This window comes from Drosophila takahashii, chromosome 4 (assembly GCF_030179915.1).
Source record: "Drosophila takahashii strain IR98-3 E-12201 chromosome 4, DtakHiC1v2, whole genome shotgun sequence".
In the NCBI taxonomy this organism is placed as follows: domain Eukaryota; kingdom Metazoa; phylum Arthropoda; class Insecta; order Diptera; family Drosophilidae; genus Drosophila; species Drosophila takahashii.
Window position 1 is genome coordinate 336,691 of NC_091682.1, and position 23,690 is coordinate 360,380.

The window sequence follows — 23,690 nt, forward strand, 5'->3', positions numbered from 1 at the left end:
CGTTTTCAAAATTCGAATTTGTCATTTTACTCGACCCAGCTTCTCTGAGCTGGCCACCATGGCCATCCGATACACGATACGCCATCGCCGCATTACTTTTAAAATTGGTCAACAGAGTAAGCGTTGATTCTTGTTTTAGAGTTGATTATCTGAATGTAGAGTTTTTGTAAAATTTTATTAATTTTCAAAGAACTTGGCTTTTCCACGTGACAGACAATTTGGTGTCAAATCTCTATAGAAGATCGAATTTTTGTTTACCATTTATATTGTATCGATATTTTAAGAAATAAGCTCGGCTTGAATATTCATACAGCATTTGACATTCGTTTGAGTTATTTTATTATTTGGTATGAAACTTTGCGGTCTATCTTAATATCTCTTAGAAAAATTTTTTTTTACATTTTATGACTATTTTAAATAACATTAAAATTTTTAAAAAATACACGAGATTTTTAAAAAAATTATCCATATGTTGCTTTATCAATTCTTCACGAAGTGTGTAAAAAAATTTTGTATTCGAAAGACCAATTATTAAATTTTTTTTTTAGTTTAGCTACTATGTATCAAACATTTGCACTGATGTAAGTCAGAATATAACGGATTTTGGTTGAAAATAATTTATTTGACACCGCCGAAAATAAATCTTCACTGCTATTTCCACCACTATTCTGTAAGGTATAACCCTTCTACTAAACGATAGCCATATAATACCAAATCAAACCTATAAGAAATATTTTTGTGTGTTGTTTTATTTTTGCGGTTTGTTAGTGCTTTTGTTATTTTCATTTAAGTAACCCCGCCACGAGTTATTGACTTTCTCACCCTATTCCTCATCGCCGAAATCCATACAAATTATGAAGTAATAATTGCGTATGATGCGATTTCATTTGTACACATCGGAAATTCTGTGGCAAAGGTTCTGCCGAATTTCCCTTGTTGTTTGTTCGCTCTGAATAGATTTTGTGGTGGGTTGAAATTGTACCCCAGCTATAGGGCTATGTTGGTTTACCGATCAAATGGGAACCAGCGGCGTAAATAAAAGGCGTGCACTTAAGAGGTCCAATGGATTACACGGCGTTATGGACCGTCACAATGATCAAGTATTCATAATTGAATAACACAATAAACTTAAGCCAGCCAGATGATAGGGGCGAAGGGCATCAGCCCTTGGTACGGTTAAAATAATTACGTACTTGACTGAGTATTGTTTGCTTTTTGAATTTTGCTTTTGAACTACGATAGTTGCATTTACGTTTTGCAATAATACTTTTTTTCAATAGAACTAGTGTAAGGGGAGACTAATTTAAAAAATCAAAACGAAGAAAAATTAAACTTTTTGTAAATTATTTTTCTTGCAGATTAACATCTTAAATAAAATAAAAAAAGAAAGGAAGTTAGCTTCGGCCAGCCGAAGCTTATATACCCTTGCAGATCTTTCCTATTAACTTACAAATCGCAAAAATTTTAATTTTCCCTTCCTATGGCAGCTATATAATATAGTCGTCGGATTTTTGTTAAATTTAATTCAAAATTCGGAAATATTTAAAAAAAATCATATCCCATAGTAGAAGGAAATACAATCAAAACCAACGGAGCTATATTCTATATATTTAATTTCCCATTAATTTTCCGATCGTTCCTATGGCAGCTATATGATATAGTCGTCCGATTTTTTAAATATTTAATTCAGAAATATTTAAAAAATAATATCCCCAAGTGTAGAAGGTAATATTTAAAAAAAAAAAAAAAAAACACCGAAGCTAGAATTTTTTTTAACGTTTTTTGTTGTAGTTGTCCGATCCGGCCGGTTACGACTTATTACTACCTGCAATGGAAATAAGACTTTTTGGAAAGTTTCATCCCGATAGCTTAAAAGCTGAGAGACTAGCTTGCGTAGAAACAGACAGACGGACGGGCTAGATCGACTCGTCTAGTGATTTTGACATTTTGCATGCAGATTCTAGGAGTTCCTACGCAGCGCAAGTTTGTTTTAAAAGGGTGCCACGCCCCCTCTAACGCCCACAATCGCTTATATACGATTTTAAAAATTTCAATATTTTGGAAAAGTAAAAATGCAGTATTATTGTGTTTATCAATACCTATCGAAATGTAGAAGAAATTTTTTTAATCGGATCATTCGTTACGGCGGATCAAAGTTTTTATCTCCATCTCCTTCGCACTCCCTTTAGCTCAGTAACGGGTATCTGATAGTCTGATGTTATTGAGAATTTAAGGCTGAAAAAAAATCGCATCTAACGTAATTAGCAGAATGACAAGTTCCTGAGGTCACAACCAACACGTAGCTGAACTCAGTACCTCAAAATATCTGTGATACTAACTACTGAACAATGTGATGTCTTAGATAATATTCTTAAAGTTAAGTCTAACGCAGTGTGACCTGACGATATTCATTCTAAATTTATAAAAATTCTACTTCCTAAACTTATTCCGTACCTTATGCACACATTTAAAACGGCCCATACCTAAAGCAAACAAAGAATGCCGGCCGATATCTATTCTTCCACCCTCTCAAAGGTGTTTGGAAATATTGTCGCATCACAAATAAATAGTTTTATATCTGTCAATAGCGTCTTAAATGACCGTTTATCTGGATTTAGAAAAAAGCCATTTTAAAAATAACTGAAGATGTTCGTCACCAGACTACAGCAAAGCGTTCAACACAGTAAATCATGAAATCCTGTGCTCAAAAATGTATATTTCTTCTCGCCAATAAGTGTTATCGTCAAATATTTGTTCTTCGTTTGCCTATCTGAAACTTGGTGTACCCCAGGGTTCGGTTCTTAGGCCACTATTATTCATTTATATAAATGATCTTCCGTCATTGTTGGCGACATGTAGTGTCCATGTATATGCTGATGATGTCCAAATGAATGTTAGTCGTCGCTCAAATATAATTAGTGAATGTTTAGATATTTGTAGAACGGAGATTAGAAAAGTAAGTGAATGGGCAAAAAACAACGGTCTAGCTTGATCATTTTTAAAAAGAAAAAATGATTAACAAAACACGAATTGAATACGTGGAAACCGCCAATAATCTGGGTATCACATTTAATAGAACCTTGAGCTGGGATGGCCACATAAACAAAGCTGTAGGCAAAACATATGAGCTAATAAGATCCTTGTCACTAGTTAAATGTTCCTTCTAGAGGTATATGTGAATTGTGATGTAACAAGCCAACATAAGCTGAAAATAGCATATAATAGTATTGCTCGCTTTATATATTTAATTTGCATAGGTCCGACCAATTCAATTTGCCTACAAAATGTTTAACCTAAGCTTGGCAGATTATATGAAAAGCAAAACAATAATATTTTTACATCAAGTTATATACACCAGAAAGCCATCATACTTCTTTAATAAATTACAATTTTCGAGATCTACAAGAACAAAGAATATCATATGCATCCGACACAGGTGTCTGCTTTCTAATAGACAATTTTTTATTAATGCAAATAAAACGTGGAATGAACTTCCCAAATACATAAAAGAAACTACGAGCGCAACACTATTTAAAACAAAACTTCTCTCAGACCTATAAAATAGCACTTCCAGTTTACTAAATGGAGTATATATATTATATATATATAACATAGCGACGCATCTCCAAAACCTTTTCCTTTGTTGTTAACTTCGATTTAATTTTATTTGTCAATCTGTATTTTTAAAATTTAATGTAAAAATTAATATCATTCGAACTAATTTTGTAAGAATATAAAATTGTTGATCAGTTGTGACTAGCGCAGTATTTTATAAGTTGTAGCGATAGGAAGCTAAAAGAACAAATAATAATAATAATAATAACTGACCCAGGAAGATTTTTAAAGAAAAAATATAAGTTTTGGAAATTCGTTTTATTTCTTGTTAGCATCTGAAAATACTGAAATGCATACATAAACAGTTAATTGCTGAGCTATTAGTGCTACGCAAATAGGGGCGTTTTCCTTTTTTAAGGGTACACAGAGAGACCGCCCTCTGTGCGAAGTGGTTAAAAGAACTTCGCACATGACCTAAAACTACCCTTATAAACCTTAATAGTAAACCTTTGTAGAGCTTAAACCTTATATTGAGAGTTCCATCCTCTTTGGTATTGTTCCTTTTACATTTTCCCAGATTTCCACGAAGTGATATGAGCCATTTAGGTCCATGAGGGCTGATGCTATCGATTGCAAAATAACAAATTTGTAAAATTAGTTTTATACTCTAGGAAAGAGTATATTAATTTTGTTGAAAAGTTTGTTTTATATATTTCAGGCGAGTCAAACCGTTTGCCAGCTCAGCTTTAACTTTTTGGTTACTTATAAAAAATATATTTTCTTGCCGCTTAGCAAAAAATATTGTTTTATGGATAATTTTTTTTTTTTTTTTTTTTATCAAAACAAAGGTTTTAACCTCGAAAAATTATTTTTTACCATTTCTTATTCTCCTTCGTTCAGCGACAAGATAATTTAATAAACAAAAAAGGAAGTTTATATGGGCACTTCCATATTCTCGCTCGGGACATTTGCACACCTTTAAAGTTGAAAAAAAAATTGGAAAAAAAAAAGATTTTAATTTTAATAATGGGCTTTTATTTTCACTCTTCCCAATCTCTATTTTGTGTAAAAATCGGCCAGCCGAAGCTTATATACCCTTGCAGATCATTCCTATTAATTACGAAATCGCAAAAATGTTCAATTTTCCATTATTTCTCATTAATTTTCCAATCGTTCCTATGCACTATGGGGCATTTGACCTGTTTTTTTGGCATAAATGTGTTTTTTACAAGTATTCAAATTTTTGAAACATTATTGGAAACGTATTAAGAATAGATCAAAATGAAATGTTACATACCGCAAATGTTAAGTTAACAGTCCAATGTTAAAATAACAGCTGTTAAAGTCAGGCGCAGACAGCGAACACAACGCGTTGCAACGTGTTCATACTTTGCTTGATTTTGCAGGGCATATATAAATTAATATCTCTTCAACGACAAGACGTAGAATCATAAAATTTGAAATGGATATTCCTTAAAACTGTCTTTACTTTATGTTAATACTACTGTGATGCTTATTTCGTGAGTGTATTTGTAGCAATGGCTTCATATACCAAGTAGTCTCTCTTTAAGGTTTGGAAAAAGAAAGTTCAACTTTGAATAGAGATTAGAAGAAATGTTGAAATTTGTTGAACCTGTGGGTTGAATCATTTTAAAGGGGGGTCAATTCTCGATTCGGGACATCCAGTCTTAATGTGCACTTTTTGCGACTTTAAGAGAAATTCACTTTTTACGGCACTGCCAAAAATGGTCAAATTAACACTTTATTTGTCTTCTTCTTGTTTTGTAAGATAAAATGTTAAATAAATTGAATGCAAAAGTCTTCGCCATGACATTATATTTGATTTAAAAACATTCCGCGTCTTATTTTCAGGGAAAATATTTTTTTATACGGAATATCCAGTATTTGACATACAAAAATGTCGGATTTTACAGGAAAAAGTCAATATCTCTTCAAAGAAGAAAGTTTTAAAAAAAAATGTTTATTTGTTTGTTTTAATATGTTTCTTCATTATTAGAAACCATAAAAGAAAAAAATTTTTTTTGTAGGTTTAAGAAAAAAAATTTTTTTTTTTTCAATAAATTTATTGTAGTGTTTAATTTTTGCTCAAAAAGATGTATTTAATTATTATAAACATATTTCAAAAAACCAAACTCAAAAAAGTGGCTTTGTTTTGGAATTATTAATTAATGCCAAAAAAACAGGTCAAATGCCCCATAGTGCTATGGCGGCTATATGATATAGTAGTTTAATTTTGATAAAATTAAAACCGAAATTCGGAAATATTTAAAAAGAGTCATATCCTAGAGTAGAAGAGAATACAATAAAAACCAACGAAGCAATAATTTTTTTTCTATTAATTTGCATTTAATTTTCCGACCGTTTCTATAGCAGCTATATGATATAGTGTCCCGATTTTTTCTAAATTTTATTCGAAATTCTTAATAATTTAAAAAATAACATTTCCAAGAGATGATGTTAATATTTCAAAAAACACAAAAGCTAGAATTTTTTTAAGGTTTTTTTTCCGATCTTATCTACAGGAGCTATAAGATATAGTTGTCCGATCCGACCGGTTCCGACTTATATACTACCTGCAATAGAAAGAAGCCGATAGCTTCAAAACTGAGAGACCAGTTTGCGTAGAAACGGACAGACAGACGGACAGACGGGCAGACGGACGGACAGACGGACATGGCTAAATCGCCTCGTGTAGTGATGCTGATCAAGAATATATATACTTTATGGGGTCGGAAACGTCTCCTTCACTGCGTTGCAAACTTCTGACTGAAATCATAATACCCTCTGCAAGGGTATTAAATTAAGGAATTCGCCATGGATTTCAGTCGATGGCGAATGACCATACATTTAAGAAAGAAATTTTCTTAATTATAGAAAACACTTTCTCAAAAGGAGATATTTATACCCGTTACTCGTAGAGTAAAAGGGTATACTAGATTCGTGCAAAAGTATGTAACAGCTAGAAGGAAGCGTTTCCGACCCCATAAAGTATATATATTCTTGATCAGGGTCACTAGCCGAGTCGATCTAGCCATGTCCGTCTGTCCGTCTGTCCGTCTGTCCGTCTGTCCGTCTGTCCGTCTGTATGAACGCTGAGATCTCGGAAACTACAAAAGCTAGAAGGTTGAGATTTCCCACACATATTCTTTGGCTTCCTACGCAGCGCAAGTTTATTTTATCCGAGCGCCACGCCCCCTCTAACGCCCACAATCGCCCACTAACGATTTTAAAATGGGTCCTGCGCCCACATCTTTAAAGATTTCCGAGAAGTATAAATGCAATTTTGTTGTGTATATTTATACCTATCGAAATGTAGAAGACATTTTTCAAATCGGACCATTCATTAAAAAGTTATACGCTTTATAAATTGTCAACATATATCTATCTCCCTCGCACTCCCTTTAGCTGAGTTACGATTATTAGTCGGGACACCAACCCGACACAGCGTTCGCACTCCCTTTAGCTGAGTGACGGGTATTAGATAGTCGGGACAACAACCCGACTATAGCGTTCTCTCTTGTTTTTTCTAAAATCAGAAATATTGCTCCAATCTATAAACTTAGAAATTGTTTTCTTAAAACAAGAAAAGAATTTTTTATTGTCAGAAAATTGTCTTTATTCAAATAATATTCACATATTTATTTCACTATTTTATTTCCTAAACAAAAAATATAAAAGAAAATAAGAAAGGTGATAATAAAATCTAAATTAATATAATAGGATAGTAGCAAATTTCACCAAGATCGGACTGACATAAAAACCTAAAGCTCCTAATTATTCTAGGAATTAATTTGATTTTTCATTAATTCCTAAAATTACAAATTAGAACAATAAACAATCCCAAATTGCCCCAAAAATCGATTTTTTTTAAAATTATTTTATTTTGCCATTTCCCTGTTATAAATGTTGTTAAAATGGTTTAAATAAACGTTCATAATCTTATGGCATACCCGCACATAACCGCATTTAAATTTTTTAGAAATTCAGCCTCCTTCACTAAGTCCCCAATATTTTTGTTTTACTGAATTTTACAGTCGAAATTTTTCTTATAGTTGCTTTTATTTTAAAAATGCAAAAACCCGATCAGTAAACTTTTTATTAGTTTTGTAACGTTGAGTTATTGACAAATTGTAGATTTATTAAAAACATTAATTGGATCCGCTGCACACACACATGGACGAAATATATTCAATCCCTAGATATGTGCGTTTGTGTGCATTGCAGTTGACTGAGGAAGTGAGATTAGCTTAAATTCAAATTCATGATAATACTGATATCCTTTTGCTAAAAGAATATTGCATTTTCATTTCCACAACAGATCGAAGACATTTTCTTACAGATTTTTGAGTTTTAAAATTCAAATCGCATTGAAAACATTAAAAGAACACTAAATATTCAAATCAATTGATTCTCTTGCTCTTCGTTACACGTGCCTCATATTGTTTAAACAAATTGAATTATTAAACAATTTGATTCACGGCATCCCCTTCGACCTGCCTTCATTATTATTAATATTATTCTAGTCAAGGTGAAAAATTAATGAAAACAAAAATAGTTAAATACATAATTCAAAACATTGCTTCGCATAAATATTGGTTTCCCTTATAAGAGTTGTCTACTGTGGATACCTTCCAAAAATCCCCCGTTAGCTAAATCGCCAAGAGTATTTGGTTTTTATTAACTTTTTCGTTACCTATAAAAAATGTTTCCTCTAATTTTTTTTAGTCTTAACCAAAATTATCATCTTGGATGTTGGAGAGCTATCTTTTTGAAGGAAAGCTATCTTTTAGCAATTTTTTTTTCAATTTTTTTTTTATTATATTACGTAATCACGTTTTTGCTGATTTTTGACCCCCTCCCCCCCTTGGTGATCAAACGTAATCTTTCAATAAATACCCCCCCCCCCCCCCCCCCCCAATGATTACGTAATCCCAAGAATAAAATTTTTTTAATATTATGTTTTAATATGTGGATTCAAACAGAGATGCAACCCAATCTTTAATATTGTTTATAAATGGAGTTTGGTATGACACATTCGGTTCGTATACGCTGAAATTATCTCCAACATACTCTTCGTCAAGCCATTCCAGGTCTTCGCATTCTTCGTGTGATTGAACCACTAAACATTCTCTTTCTCGCCGCTAAGCCACTAAAAAAAATTTTTTCTCTGCTTTCCTATCTAAGTTTGCAGATATATTTAAAGAAAAAAAGTTTTTAAAACAAGAGAGAACGCTATAGTCGGGTTGTTGTCCCGACTATCTAATACCCGTCACTCAGCTAAAGGGAGTGCGAACGCTGTGTCGGGTTGGTGTCCCGACTAATAATCGTAACTCAGCTAAAGGGAGTGCGAGGGAGATAGATATATAATTTTTGATTGCGTATAACTTTTTAATGAATGGTCCGATTTGAAAAATGTCTTCTACATTTCGATAGGTATACATATACACAACAAAATTGCATTTATACTTCTCGGAAATCTTTAAAGATGTGGGCGCAGGACCCATTTTAAAATCGTTAGTGGGCGATTGTGGGCGTTAGAGGGGGCGTGGCGCTCGGCTAAAATAAACTTGCGCTGTGTAGGAAGCCAAAGAATATGTGTGGGAAATCTCAACCTTCTAGCTTTTGTAGTCTCTGAGATCTCAGCGTTCATACAGACAGACAGACGGACAGACAGACGGACAGACGGACAGACGGACAGACGGACATGGCTAGATCGACTCGGCTAGTGACCCTGATCAAGAATATATATACTTTATGGGGTCGGAAACGCTTCCTTCTAGCTGTTACATACTATTGCACGAATCTAGTATACCCTTTTACTCTACGAGTAACGGGTATAAAAATTCTTTAAATAAAAAAATACATATAAAATGATTACGTAATCATTGTGCAAGACCCCCCCCTCCCCATGTAATCAAACATAATCATTTCAATGACCCCCTCCCCCCCCCTAGGTGATTACGTAATATATGGACAGCCCCTAGTCGATTTGGAATTAATTTACATGCTCAACCCAGTATGACATTCTATATTTAAACAATTAGGGTATTCACCAGTCCTGGCAGATGTCGCAGATGGCAGGTGAAAATTACGCATATCCAACAAGAAAACACATGAAATAATTTCTAGACCTGCCGTAGGTCGACCTATGTATATATTTTTAATAACAAACGTGGCAAACTTCATGTAACCGTTTGGCAGATTTGCTACATCTACTATTTGCCACACCTGCCAGGACTGGCAGTGAAGAAAATTAGTGTAAGAATTTGTGTCGAAAAATTAACTGATAACTTACGCAAGCAATAAGAATTATAGGAATTTTTTTTCAAGTTTTTTATATTTCTTAAGTAGTGTACACAGGACAATATACTGTTGTTTTTGCGGAAATTAAGGAAAAAAGTTATGATAAAATCTTTTCTCGACTTATAGGCTAAAAATAATTTGTTTTTTTTTTTTTAAATTAAAAGTAAGTTGCGAATATAAAGGTATGCTTATCTTTGAATTTTAATTTCCAAAGGCGAAGCTTCGGGCTACCGATCCTGCTAGTAATTAATATTTCCTGAACAAAAAAAGAAAAAGACAGCAATAAAGAAGAAAATTACATTATAAATATTTCCTAAACTAAAAAGATAAAAACAAAATGAATTATAAAATAAATAAATAAAATTAATATTATAGAGGGCCTACAATATTATTAATACACACAAAAAAATTTGCTTGGTAAAATTGACCAACAAAGATAGTTACGTAACTATTAAAATAGTTACGTGTATTTTGTTTTTGCTTTGGGTTTGTGTCTTTGCTAATTGTGTGTATTTTGTTGTTGTGAAATGACTATTTACTTAGTAGAATTGACAATTTTGCTGGTTGGGGCCTGTTTGACAATTATTACAGTTGATTTTACCAAGTTTTTTTTTTGTGTGTAGCCAAATCTATTAAAACATTTTGCTTACCATTAATTTTCACACGCTTACCAAATTTATATTTTAAAAGCTTACCTACACCCAGAAAAAAATGAACTAAAATATTAAAAAATGGCTAGAATTTAGGTAAAATTGGCTAAAACTGGAGCTAAGTCCTTGAATGGCCTAAAATTTAGGATTCCATGACTTAAAATGTTAGGCCCTTAATGGCCTAAAATTCAAAATTTTAGGTTTTCTTTGGCCTAAAAATATGTACTGAAAAATTTATCTAACTCGAGGTCAATGTCGGCTTAGTCTTCAAGAAGTCGTCATTATGCCAACACACAAAAAGAACCGAAGCGGCTTCACTGTACATGCATAAAATCATCAGCAGTGAAATCGCTGTCTTGGTCAACGATCGAAGTGGGTTACCATGCAAGCCGCGCTATAATGATGACCTAAAATATTAGGCTATACGGACCTAGATAGTTGGGCAAATATTCCAAAAACTAAAATTTTTAGGCAGTACATGACCCAAAAAGGAACTTTTTATACCCGTTACTCGTAGAGTAAAAGGGTATATTGTATTCGTGCAAAAGTATGTAACAGCTAGAAGGAAGCATTTCCGACCCAGAAAGTATATATATTCTTGATCAGGGTCACTAGCCGAGTCGATATAGCCATGTCCTTCTCTCTCTTGTTTTTGACCTAAAGTGTTGTCCATCATTTTTCTGGGTGTATAAATTGCGTCTTTAAGAGATCGCACTTTAACCTTCTTAAAAAAGCCAAACACAAACTTATTACTTTGATTGCTCACTTAAAACTGTGAACAAAAGTTCAAAATGCAACGCAAAAACAAAAAAAAAACAAAAAAACGCAATAAATGTTACTGCTACGCACAAGAAAATTCTCGATCATACGCACATATGTATGTTTCATATACATACGCCAAAAAAATGTTTTCATAAAATTTTGTTTCTATGGTCTTTTTTTTAGATTCAGGAAAACAATTTCCAAAATGCAAAAATTTTGTTAAAATTAAGAAAATTTTCATTTTATGGCTAATTCTAAAATTTAGGAAAAAAAGTTTCTCGAGAGTATATCCTTAATGGGAAACGTGTCCTTCGCTGGGTTGTAAGCATCTGACTGAAATTATTCTACTCTGTGCAAAGGTAAAAAATCGAGATATTACAAATTTTTAGTTCTTTTAAAGGTGTTCTTGTTTGTTTAATTGATAAACTTTGGTGGTACCATTCGAGTCTCGGTCATCGAATAGCGCTGCATACTTTTACAAAAGGCGAATTGAAAGGGGTTGAGCTTTGAACATTGAATATAAATTTTAATTGCAAGGCTATATACATATACAATTTGCTTGGCGGTACGGTTTATCCTCCAACTCTGTTGAGAGCTATCAATATTACAGTCCCGTCAAGATACACTCGTGCCGTCCGTCCTATCCGTCTACCAATTGTGAGATCTAATTTTTCGCTTCCCTGTTTTATGTATGGGAGTGTAATGTGACGAACTTGCCCCTTATCGTGTCGACAATGTATGTACAGTAATATTAATAAGAAGTCCCGTAATTTCTTCGTGAGGTTTTTATTTCTAAAAAGCTGGCGCGCAAATTAAAAAACCTATTCAATTTATTTGTGTTTCAGCAGTGCCAGAGTAAAGATAAGTTGAAAATAAAATCAAATAAATATATACACGAATAAATGACAAATTTATCAACAGTGTTTGGTATTGGTCGTTTTTTTTATTTTGCGCCGTTTGAGAGTGACACCGTTTTTGCTCCAAGTGTACCTTGTAGGGTATTGTGACGAATATTTAATATTGTATGGTGACAAATTTTTTTTATTCAAGAATTCTAATTGTTATCTTTGATTTTGTGTAAAAAACAATAATATTACTTTATGACAATTAATGCTGCAGTTTTATTGTAGTTTTGTATTGATTTTAGTTGTGCCGTCAGTTGGAAAGGATGGTTCACGCCAAACGCTATAGGATTCAGCTCCGTTGGAATTTCAAATCCAAATTTTACATAAATATGCTCAGTATATGTAAGCAACTTTCTGCTTTCGCACTTTTAAAAATATTGATTTTTGGAAAAGTTACTTCAAAAAACGAATCGTTCGTCACCTTACTCCCTTACTAATTATAATTTAGCCTGTCAATGTACATCGTTTGAGTCCTCTATTGATTGTATATCCTCCCAAATTTACCATTACCTTGATTCACAAAATGTATAAATATATTAATTGTTAAGTTAGCTGTCCATAGTTAACTATAAACCAAATAAATAAAAATACATTTTATACATATTTGTATATTCTTATATAATAATTTTGCTCATTTTGTATACATTTTTTGTATATATACATCTCTTAACGTATAGAACATTATTTTTTTTCCAGTTCAGTTAAAAGATCTAGTATCAAGATGACGTATGTTACATAAAGTAAGCTTAGTGGAGTATACAGCATGATACAAAAATATAGGCACTTAGCGCTCAAAAAATTCCCCTATTGAAATTGATAGTAGTTTACAAAATCCTTTTTAAGGGTTGCGCGACAGACGAGAACAAATATCAGGGGAGGGCATTGCTAATAGGGCATGACCCGTTCAATGGGATCTACTAAGGGCAAAAAAAACATAATGCTTAAAAACATGTTGCACAACCACATAATAATGACATCTTTCTGTCGCTAGATTAATTCATGGATGCTATCGTTTTCTATGGGACGCAATACAGCCCGCGGGTGATTGCAGTAACCATCTCGTCACCCTTCTTAGTTGGGATTTCTGCCGCAATGTATAACAATTGAACTTGAAAACGACAACAATAGAACAAATTTTAAGGGGAAGAACAAGAGGGACAACAGTAAAGCATATAATAGAAAGGACAACACATTTTCAATTAAAATAAAAACGGCTTGGGATTGAATTTAAAATTGTTTTATAATCCTATATTTACACATCTACTTTACGGTTGATAAAAAATCAAATTCGTTTTCCTCCCTTGTGTACATACTGGTAATTTTTTCAGATAATCAAACGCAAATTTTGAGCTGACAAATGTTCACAATTTTCTGCTATCTTATATAAATTTATATAATATACAATATTTATAAAGGTAGTTGAACTTATTGAATTTCTTTGAATTTTGTAAGTACGAGTTCCAAAACAACAATTAAAAATAATACTGTCGATTTAATTTTATTTTTTTGACTGTTTTTAATAAAACAAAAACACCTCTTAACGAGGTAAAAAAGAAATGACGATGGCATTATACAAAAGTTTTGATATCAAATTTTTTGACAAAAAATGCTTGTACATTCGACTAATGATTTGAAAGATAAATAATTAAACTTAGTCATGTTTTTTCATCAAAAACGCTTTAGTCGGGTGGGGGAAATTTGGTTGGAAGAGATTTCTGTGACACCCCCGATTGATTTCTTTGGCAAACTTAAAGACGAAATTAAAGCTGTAATTTAAAACAAGTGACTAAACCCAAAACGACTATATATATGTCGACTATATATATGTATAAAAAATTAAAAATGTAAAAAATATTTTTAAAAATTTATCCATTAAAGAATTTGTTGACTTCTTTTTTGTGATCTAGGGGTCCAACTGTACAGGGAACTACCATCATCCTTCTTGGGTATAAACTAGTGTAATGAAAACAAACCTCTTTTACAAAATCTATAAAAACGTGGTTGGTAGCCCGATTTATTTTTATATGGGATTTGTGGACGTAAAAGTGGGCGTGGGACTTGGCCAACCTTTTATTCTACGAGTAACGGGTATAATAAGTTCCCAAAATATTAATTTTAACTGTTAAAAGAGTCTATGTTATAGACGTTTGATTTCAAGCTTAATGAGCGTGCACGTATTTTAAGACGAATACGAGGTTGACGTTTTTTTTTATAGATTGTTAAATGAGTTCAGTCATTATTCAAAAATCGTATAAAATAACATTCATGGTTTTTTAGATAATATTGGTCAAGCTTTACAATCCATGACTTACATTTATAAAATTTAATTTTCAGGCTTAACTCGACCAGCGTTATACCCGTTTGCAGGAGGTCAATATCCTTACCCAATGCTTAGTTCTGATATGACTCAAGTGGCTTCGTGGTATGTCTTTTATATTGCATTTGCAGCTCTAATGAAAATACAAATATTTCCTTTTAGGCACACACCCTCCGTGTACTCTGCATCTAGTTTTAGAACTCCTTATCCGTCTTCGTTACCAATAAATACTACACTTTCAAGGTAATAATACGCTTTTGTGACATAGGTATATTCAGCACGCCCATATACTTACATTAACAAAGCAATGTAAAGTTGTGCAATGTTATATATGGGACGTTCCAAATCAACCCGGCACCCCCCCTCCTTTTTTTTTTTTTTTTTTTGTTGTATTTTGTTAATGTTACCACTCTATCGCCGTTGACAAAATATGTAAGAGGTAAAAAATGTCCACATAAAAAAAAAAAAAAGGAAGTTGCCGGGTTAATATGGAACGTCCCGTATATAGAACGATAAGAAATATGCAACTAATTTTTTTTAAATTATTACCAGGGATTAAGTCAGTCCATTTTTTATTACTTGTTTTAATATATCCTGTATAATTACATTTATAATTGGGGCGTGGGTATAATCATAAATGCCCTTAACGTAAAAATAAAGTCTTGTGCTCACATTTATCATGATTTGTTAAGATCTATGTGCTTATAGAGTAGAGTCCTGCATGAGTACACTCGAATTGACAAACAAGTCAATTTTTAATTTTAGTTAACTTGGATCACATGTTTCACTGATATAATATAAAGTAAATAGATGTAAAATAATTTAGGATCACCAAAATAATTTGCTTAGTAATTTTATCACTTCCATTCACTTTTATTCTGTGCTTGTATCACTTCTTTTTCCTAACGAATGATCAAGTGAAACAAGTGATTTAAGTTTTTTGCTTGTTAGTCAATTCAAGTGTACTCATGCAGTACTCTATTATAGAGGCATATTTATAGTTATTTGATAGTTTTCATTTTATTTAACTTTCATTTGAAAATCTAATAGATATTGTAAATATTTTATTTTAAATTCTATATATATATTCTTGCTCACCATCACTAGATGAGATGATCTAGTCATGCCCGTCTGTTGGTCTAGTCCCTTTGATTTGAAGCTATCGCACAGTGGGGCGAAAAAGGCAAAAGTCTGCCGTAAATCAGCGGAGCCCTAAAGCGAATACCTTTTGATGGGGTATTTTTGAATAATATCAAATATGTAAAAGAACATCATAAAGTGAATTTATTTAGTAAAATTTTGTTGTTGTAGGAAATTATTAAGAAAAATATGTTTTTTTTTGGAATCAATCAAGGAAATTTAGGATATTTAAAAAAAATCTGTTAGATATCGGTATTTATTTCATACCTATATTTTTAGTAAAATAACATAATTTTAAATTTAAAACCTAAATTTGTTTATAAATTTATCATTATCTTCATCAATACCTTCAGATAAGTACAATATCTTAATGATGTTGGGGCGCGCGGATGAACCAGGACTGACGATATTTCAAATTATGAACATTTAATGCTTATTTAAACTGCGGTTTTCTCAGAAGAGGCACAAAAGGGCAGGCTAATTTTTTCAACATTTTTAGTTAATATCTAAACTTAAAAAAAATAAAACTTAAACGGGGATCTAGGGTGTAACACTACTTTACGTCCACGAATATACATAAAAAACTCAATTTTTTGACCACTTTTAAAAAATGTAAAAAAAAATAGTAGTTATGCACTTACAATTTTTTTTTTGCTCTTAAAATTTCATTTGGTACTTTTACAACTTAAGAAAAATTTCAAAGCTGTATAAAAATACTTTTTTTCTTATTGGCTAAAATTCTTTTTCGAAAAATCAACTTTAAAAATCTTTAGTGGGAGAACCATTCATCACAGATCACTTTTTATTTTTGATTTGTATAAAGAATTCAATTGTTTTTAAAGTTTCATTGCAACATTTTTGAAAATCATAAAAAAAAACATTTTGACAGGATTTTTGTTCTAGGCGCTCACAGTCTAGTTTCGACTGCTTTTCGAATTTATAAAGTTTTTTAGGAGTTTCTGAGTAAATTGGTTATGGTTTCAGGAACATATTTTTCAAAGTTTATAGTACGGTTAGATTTGTTTTAAGGATGTCACTTCTCCAATAATCCCCAAAGTAAGTAAAGTGGCGATCGCACCAGAAAAATTACCTTTCTGTAAAATGACTTTTTCTAAAATGATCTCATTCCCACTGGACAGTGGGGTAACAGAGGAAGATTTGGCGAATAAATGTTAAAATCAAATCTCAAAAGTTTGGCAAGAAAAATACATTTTTAGTAACCTTTGACAGCAGTGTTGGAATCTTTTATTCCTTTTCCTTTGTCGTTTATAGATTATACACACACTTGCATACAGAAACAAAAACCAAATATAGGTTTCTGTTAACTTTAGTATATCTATTCAAAAATGGACAAAATCATGCGTGTACTTTATTTTCAAATGATTTCTGTGACACAGAGATTTCTTTTTTGGGAGAAAATTTGATTGAATGAGATTTCTGTGACACCCCTGTACATAAATGATTACAATTTATTAAAAACAAGAAAGGAAGCTAGCTTAGGCTGGCCGAATATACCATTGCAGATCATTCCTATTAATCGCAAAAATGTTAAATTTCCTATTATTTTGACATAATTTTTTCTGCTCTTCCTATAGCAGCTATATAATTATAGTTGTCCGATCCGGGTGGTTCCGACTAATATACTACCTGCAATAGAGGGGAGACTTTTTGGGAAAGTTTCATTCCGATAGCTTTAAAACTAAGAGACTAGTTTGCTTAGAAACAGGCAGACGGACGGACATGGCTGGATCCACTCGTCTATTGATGCTGATCAATAATATATATACATCATGACGTCGGAACCTCATGACTGAAAGCGTAATACCCTATCGTTCTTGGTTGAATTGATCTCCACTTTGGTCCTTTGTTGTACCCCCACTGTGCGGTGCATGACAACATTTAAAGTTATTCCCTGTACAAGTACGTTCTATTGACATATGTCACCGCCAAGGGCATTTTCACTAATTAAAGTTCTAAAAAGTTGATATAACGCCTTCCGCACACTCTCGATGTGCTCTGTGGCTGCATGGACGTTGTAGTTCATTTTCAATTAATATATAAACCTGTATTGCAATTTAGAAAATAGACTTCTAAAATTTTTAAATAATTATCTTTTAAAAACTTAAAAAAAAATAAGTGCTCTTGTACAAAGTTTAAGTCCACGCCGACTAGACCTTAGCAGGACTATCTTACGCATTTTTAATATTAATGTATTATCTGTATTTGTGAGGCTGAGGTTACATTCCATTTCTCAGTTTAAAGATAGCTCATAACGCTTTATTTGCAGTGACTTCCCATTCCGATTTTCACCTAGCCTATTGCCTTCAGTACACGCCACATCGCACCATGTTTTAAATGCGCATTCTGCTATTGTGGGAGTTAGTTCCAAACAGGAATGTGGTGTTCAGGATACAACAACGAATAATAGATATCCAAGGTAAGTGGAAGAACTTAAAATTAAATTTTAGCCTGCCATTTATATTTAGAAAATTTGTTTTTAGTCGGCCTTACAAGGAATTTTTTATGTTGAACTTATATAATCATGCTTAAGAGTTGTTCAAATAAGAAAGTTATGTTTTTTAAATAAAAATGTTATACATTTCATATTGTCATTTTTTGTTGCATTTATTGCGCTTTTTACATTTCAATTTACTGGGTGGCGATTTACATCCGCCATCTTTAATTTACCAATGGCTTTCTTCAATGCACATATTCACATATACACGTATAAGGTACAAATAGACCGGCTTCTGTCTATATATAAACTCACTCATTGGTCCTCTCAGTGATATAGCGCCTGCGCATTTTTCACCAACCCTTAAATAGGGCACGTTTGAATTTCGTTACCCCTTAAATTTGAAATTCTGAGTCATATATTTTTGAAAATAACCAAAAACTTTTAGCACGAAAAATATTAAAATACATTTACCTACATTTTGATACCATATATATATAACCTTTATTTACGCTTCAACTAGAATACCTATTAAGTTTTGTTAATAGAAATAAAAACCACACCCACTTATTTTCGCAGCCGCTCTTATACAATTTCTACTTACCACATATGAGCATTTCCACAAAAAAGTTAGCATTTCAAAAACGCTTTAAAGCTAATTTAAAAATAATTTAACTAAGTAGTATAGGACTTTTTGTGTGTAATTTGAACAAAAAGTATATTTAGGTATTTGTTGTATGTTCTTATTTTATTCTAGAAAAATCCTATTTGTTTTATGTTCTTTTTTTATTTTTTTATTTTAAAACAATCTAGAAATTAAAGGTCAAAGAACGAGACGAAATATGCAACTAAGTTTTGATCATTTATTACTACTAGTAATTTACTATGGATCAGGAAATTTTTTTTTACTTGTTTTAATCAGGGGTGTCACAGAAACCGTCGACGGTTTTGGGGACGCACACTGGGGTGAGCGACTCCAATAGTGACGATTAATTTAAAATACAAATTTTATAGTTGCTCAATAAGAGTAATATGTGGCAAAAGTAGATAAAGAAGAAAAATTTCTACATTAGCGAGATAAAAAATTATGGTCCAATGGTTTACAGAAACTTTATAATATGAAACTTTGTTTTTATACCCTTGCAGAGGGTATAATGATTTTACTCATAAGTTTGTAACGCAGTGAAGGAGACGCTTCCGACCCCATATTCTTGATCAGCACCACTAGCGGATTCGATCTATCCATGTCCGTCTGCCTGTTTTTACGCAAACTAGTGTCTCAGTTTTTAAGCTGTCGGGTGAACCTTTCCCAAAAGTCTTCTTTCTATTGCGGTAGTACATAAATCGGATAACTTATTTTATAGCTTTTATAGGAAAGATCGGAAAAGAACGTAACAAAAAACTTTTAAAAACACAGGGCGGCATAGAATAGTAGTATCAAATAAAAACACCTCTTAACGAGGTAAAAAACTAGTGACGACCGCACCTTCAACATACAAAAGTTCTGATATCAACATTTGTGACGAAAAATTATTACACTCGTCATTAAATAGACTTTCTAATCTTTTCTCATTCGGCCCGCCCTAGCAAACTATTCCAGCCTTTTTCCCTTTACAGGCATTTACTATTGCAGCGTGCCTTTACAAGGCGTTTATAGCATTTAAAAATACCTTTCAAACGAGATGCAGCACAAGTCTGTAGCTTTAGTAGTATAGAAGTTACGGCTTTCCGAATTTTAGCTATTTATAGCTGTTTTCCCGCTAAACTAGCGGGTTTTTCCAAAAGTGGTAGAACAAAAGTTTTTTATATCGATGTGATGAACGTCATATCAAATTTTCAGAACTTAAAAAACATATTTTGGACAAGTGGACAAGCGGACAAGTGGACAAGTGGACAAACAGAATTAAATTTTCATTTTGGGAAGAAGAAGAAAATCTTATTTTGACTATAACTTTTGAACGGAGAGTCGGATTTTGACAAATGACCCCTCATTCGACGGGTATTTTCAAAAGGAATACAACTAAAATATTGCGAGGGGGCATTTATCCCCACCGGCCCCAACAGCTCCAAATTTCGAAATTTTCACTTTTTCACTTTCACCGCTCTCTCTCCCAAGCCAATTGATTTTCTTAAAGTCTTGGTATGCAATCCTGTTAGTTTTCGCAATACCTTTCGATAGGTTTATTATTCATTATGATCGGACCATCACAGTAGATTTTCATTTCTTCGTGTATATATAGTAGTCGCCTTCGCACACTCTCCTGGTGCGCTTCGTCACTACATGGACTGCCGTCCATAGTGATTAGTATTTTGTATTTTAGTATAGTATTTTGACCGCAGCTGTATGCTTTTATGTTTATTGACTATGTTTTCTAAAATTTGTTTTTCCCTTAAAAAAATTCTAAAATTATTCTGAGCATGGGGTTCGAAAGGTAAAGAGAGTCACTTTTTTTTTTGTTATTTAATTTGAAATTCAGAAATATTAAAATAAATTTTACAATAAAAACCAAACAAGCTATAATTTATTTCCTCTTATTTTCCCATTAATTTTCCGATCGTTTCTATGGCAGCTATATGATATAGTCGTTAAAAATGTAATCCGAAATTCAGAAATAAAATATTTCAAAAAACATCGAAGCTAGAATTCTTTTCGTTATTTTTCCGATTATTCTTATGGAAGCTTTAGGAAATAAATGTCCGATCCGGCTGGTTCCGACTTATATACTACCTGCAATAGAGGGGAGACTTTTTGGGAAATTTTCATTCCGATATGTTTAAAACTGAGAGATTAGTTTGCGCAGAAACAGACGGACATGGCTAGATCGACTCGTCTAGTGATGCTGATCAAGAATATATATACTTTATGGGGTCAGAAACGTCTCCTTCACTGCGTTGCAAACTTCTGACTGAAATCATTATACCCACTGCAAGGGTATATATATATTATATTGTTTAACTATATTTTTTAAAATCACGACTAATAACTGTTATTTGTCAATATTATAAAACTCAAAAAATAACAGTTATTCTTTGAGTTTTACTTTACAAATCAGAAAATAACTGTTAAAATGTGATTTTTAAAATAAAACTCATAGCAGTTACGGTCCCTGGGGAATACAAACGATATACAAAATTATAACATGATAAAATTTGTTGGTCGGCTGATTTAATCGTAAGTCACCCCCGTGTGGGACGGCTGGATTGGAAACCAATCAACTAACAAAACCCGTCGGTGTCACAGAATCTCTAGAGTTTTGTAGGAGTTGCTGAGTAAATTTGCTTTGATTTTGGGAACATTTCCGTCAAAGCGTACTTATTTGATTAGTTTTAAATCGCCAAATTCACCTCGGAACGGTTGGTGTGACACCGGTTTGTGTGACACAGGTTTGATTATTTGATGAATTTCATTTTATTTACTTTATTTTTTCAATTGAAAATCTAATTGGTATTTATACCCGTTACTCGTATAGTAAAAGGGTATATTGTATTCGTGCAAAATTATGTAACAGCTAGAAGGAAGCGTTTCCGACCCCATAAAGTATATATATTCTTGATCAGGGTCACTAGCCGAGTCGATCTAGCCATGTCCGTCTGTCTGTCCGTATGAACGCTGAGATCTCGGAAACTAATAAAAGCTAGAAGGTTGAGATTTCCCACACATATTCTTTGGCTTCCTACGCAGCGCAAGTTTATTTCAGCCGAGCGCCAGGCCCCCTCTAACGCCCACAAGCGCCCACTAACGATTTTAAAATGGGTCTTGCGCCCACATCCTTAAAGATTTCCGAGAGTTATAAATGCAATTTTGTTGTGTATATTTATACCTATCGAAATGTAGAAGACATTTTTCAAATCGGACCATTCATTAAAAAGTTATACGCAATCAAAATTGTTTATATATCTATCACCCTCGCACTCCCTTTAGCTGAGTTACGATTATTAGATAGTCGGGACACCAACCCGAGTACAGCTGAGTGACGGGTATTAGATAGTCGTGTATGTCGGGTATGATTTTAGTCAGAAGACTGCAACACAGGGAAAAAGACTATTAGGCGTGTCGCTGAAAACTCTAACAATCAAAAAACAATCCAAAAGTAATTCTTGGGTTCCTTTAAAATTATTCCGACATTTCTTTTGTAAGACTTTTGTGTTGTTAAAAGCAACCTCTTGAAATCGGTGTCCCCGAAAATATGGAGGTTTAAGTAGGCTTTTTGATATGCACTTGTATGAAACGTAACCCGATACATTTTATTTTATTTTGATCAGCATTTTAGATTAAGTTACTAAACACATAATCCAATGCATTTTCTTCAAGATTGTTTATAATATATTCGAAAAAAGGTTAACAAAGCCTTGGACTTTTATGAAAATTATGCAGATATTTTAAAACGCGCAATCTAAATCAAATGTATGAGGAAAAAAATGAACATTCTAATTTTAGGCGATTCGACAATGGATTTATTGTTGCCTTTGATCGAGTAAACAAGGAAAACAAGTGAGTTTTTTGGTTGTTTGTTGTTTTTAAAAGCAACTCTCTGAAAAAACTCTAGTGTTTTCTGGGACACACCTGTATAAAGTACCTATATATATATCAGCGATCGGCACACACATACAATAACATTTTGTTTAATATTTGTATGCGATAATTGCACTGGGCAGATCATCAGAGTTTGTGTGCAGACCGCCGTTCTACAGAATATGTGAGCGAGCAGGGGCTGAGCAGAACAAAACCCTATGCTCACTTAATAGGGCGCTGCCGACCGCTGATATATATTCTTTATCATCATCACTCTGTCCCTACGTCTGTTTCTTCGTCCATTTGTCTGCTTCTACGCAAACTAGTCCCTCACCATTAAAGCTATCGGGATAAAACCATCCAAAAAGTTTTTCTTTCTTTTTCAGTTTTACCTACAGGGGCGACTCTGAAATCATCGACGGTTTTTGGTGACAGTTTGGAATCCAACCAACAAAAATCCTCGGTGTCACATAATCTATACAGAAACAAACCTTGGTTTTGGGAAATACTTTTCCAAGTCTACTGTTACACCGGGATTTGCTTTTAACCAGAGAACTTGGCCAATTTGTTGATTCAAGAAACGCAACTTCTCCAAGAAGTAGCGATCGCACGGTAAAGAAAAATTACCATTCACGAAAAATACTTCTTGTAAAAAGATTTTGTTCGGCCCGCGTGACTGTGGGATAACAAGGGCCGGTTTGCAAATTAAGGTTAAAATGAAAAAGATCGAAAAAGGTGGTAATGACACTTTATAAATCATAAACAGGGGTTTCACAGAAACCGGCGACGGTTTTGGGGAAGGTTGGATCGAGAACCAATTAATAACACTGGAACACAAAACTGAACTTTGTGAAATTTCCACGAATCATTTCTAGTTTTCCATAATAATTGGTTGCTCCTGAGTAAATGTCGCATACAAACTTATGTCCCATCACCTACAGGTTCCGCGGTATAGCTAAGAACACAAAAAACCGATGTTTGCTGACATTTTAAATTAGGTGGTCTATATAATTGGACTAACCTTTATTATTTTCGCTGAAATCTACTCTGAATTCATCACAGCATTCCT

At 33.0% G+C, this 23,690-nt stretch overlaps 1 protein-coding gene across 6 annotated transcripts in view; it reads left to right on the forward strand.

The window, feature by feature from the left end:
- The window catches only part of pan (transcription factor pangolin), a 115,333-nt gene that overhangs the window by 42,794 nt on the left and 48,849 nt on the right, over positions 1–23,690 (forward strand). For 4 of the 6 annotated variants that reach the window (XM_044395384.2, XM_070218093.1, XM_044395382.2 and 1 more), the window contains 3 exons: positions 14,531–14,618; positions 14,676–14,756; positions 17,941–18,090. In XM_044395384.2, the coding sequence (XP_044251319.1) occupies positions 14,531–14,618; positions 14,676–14,756; positions 17,941–18,090 (319 nt within the window). Of the gene's footprint in view, positions 1–14,530; positions 14,619–14,675; positions 14,757–17,940; positions 18,091–21,264; positions 21,281–23,690 lie in introns of those variants that run through there. The other 2 variants (XM_070218094.1, XM_070218096.1) reach the window with 2 other exon arrangements.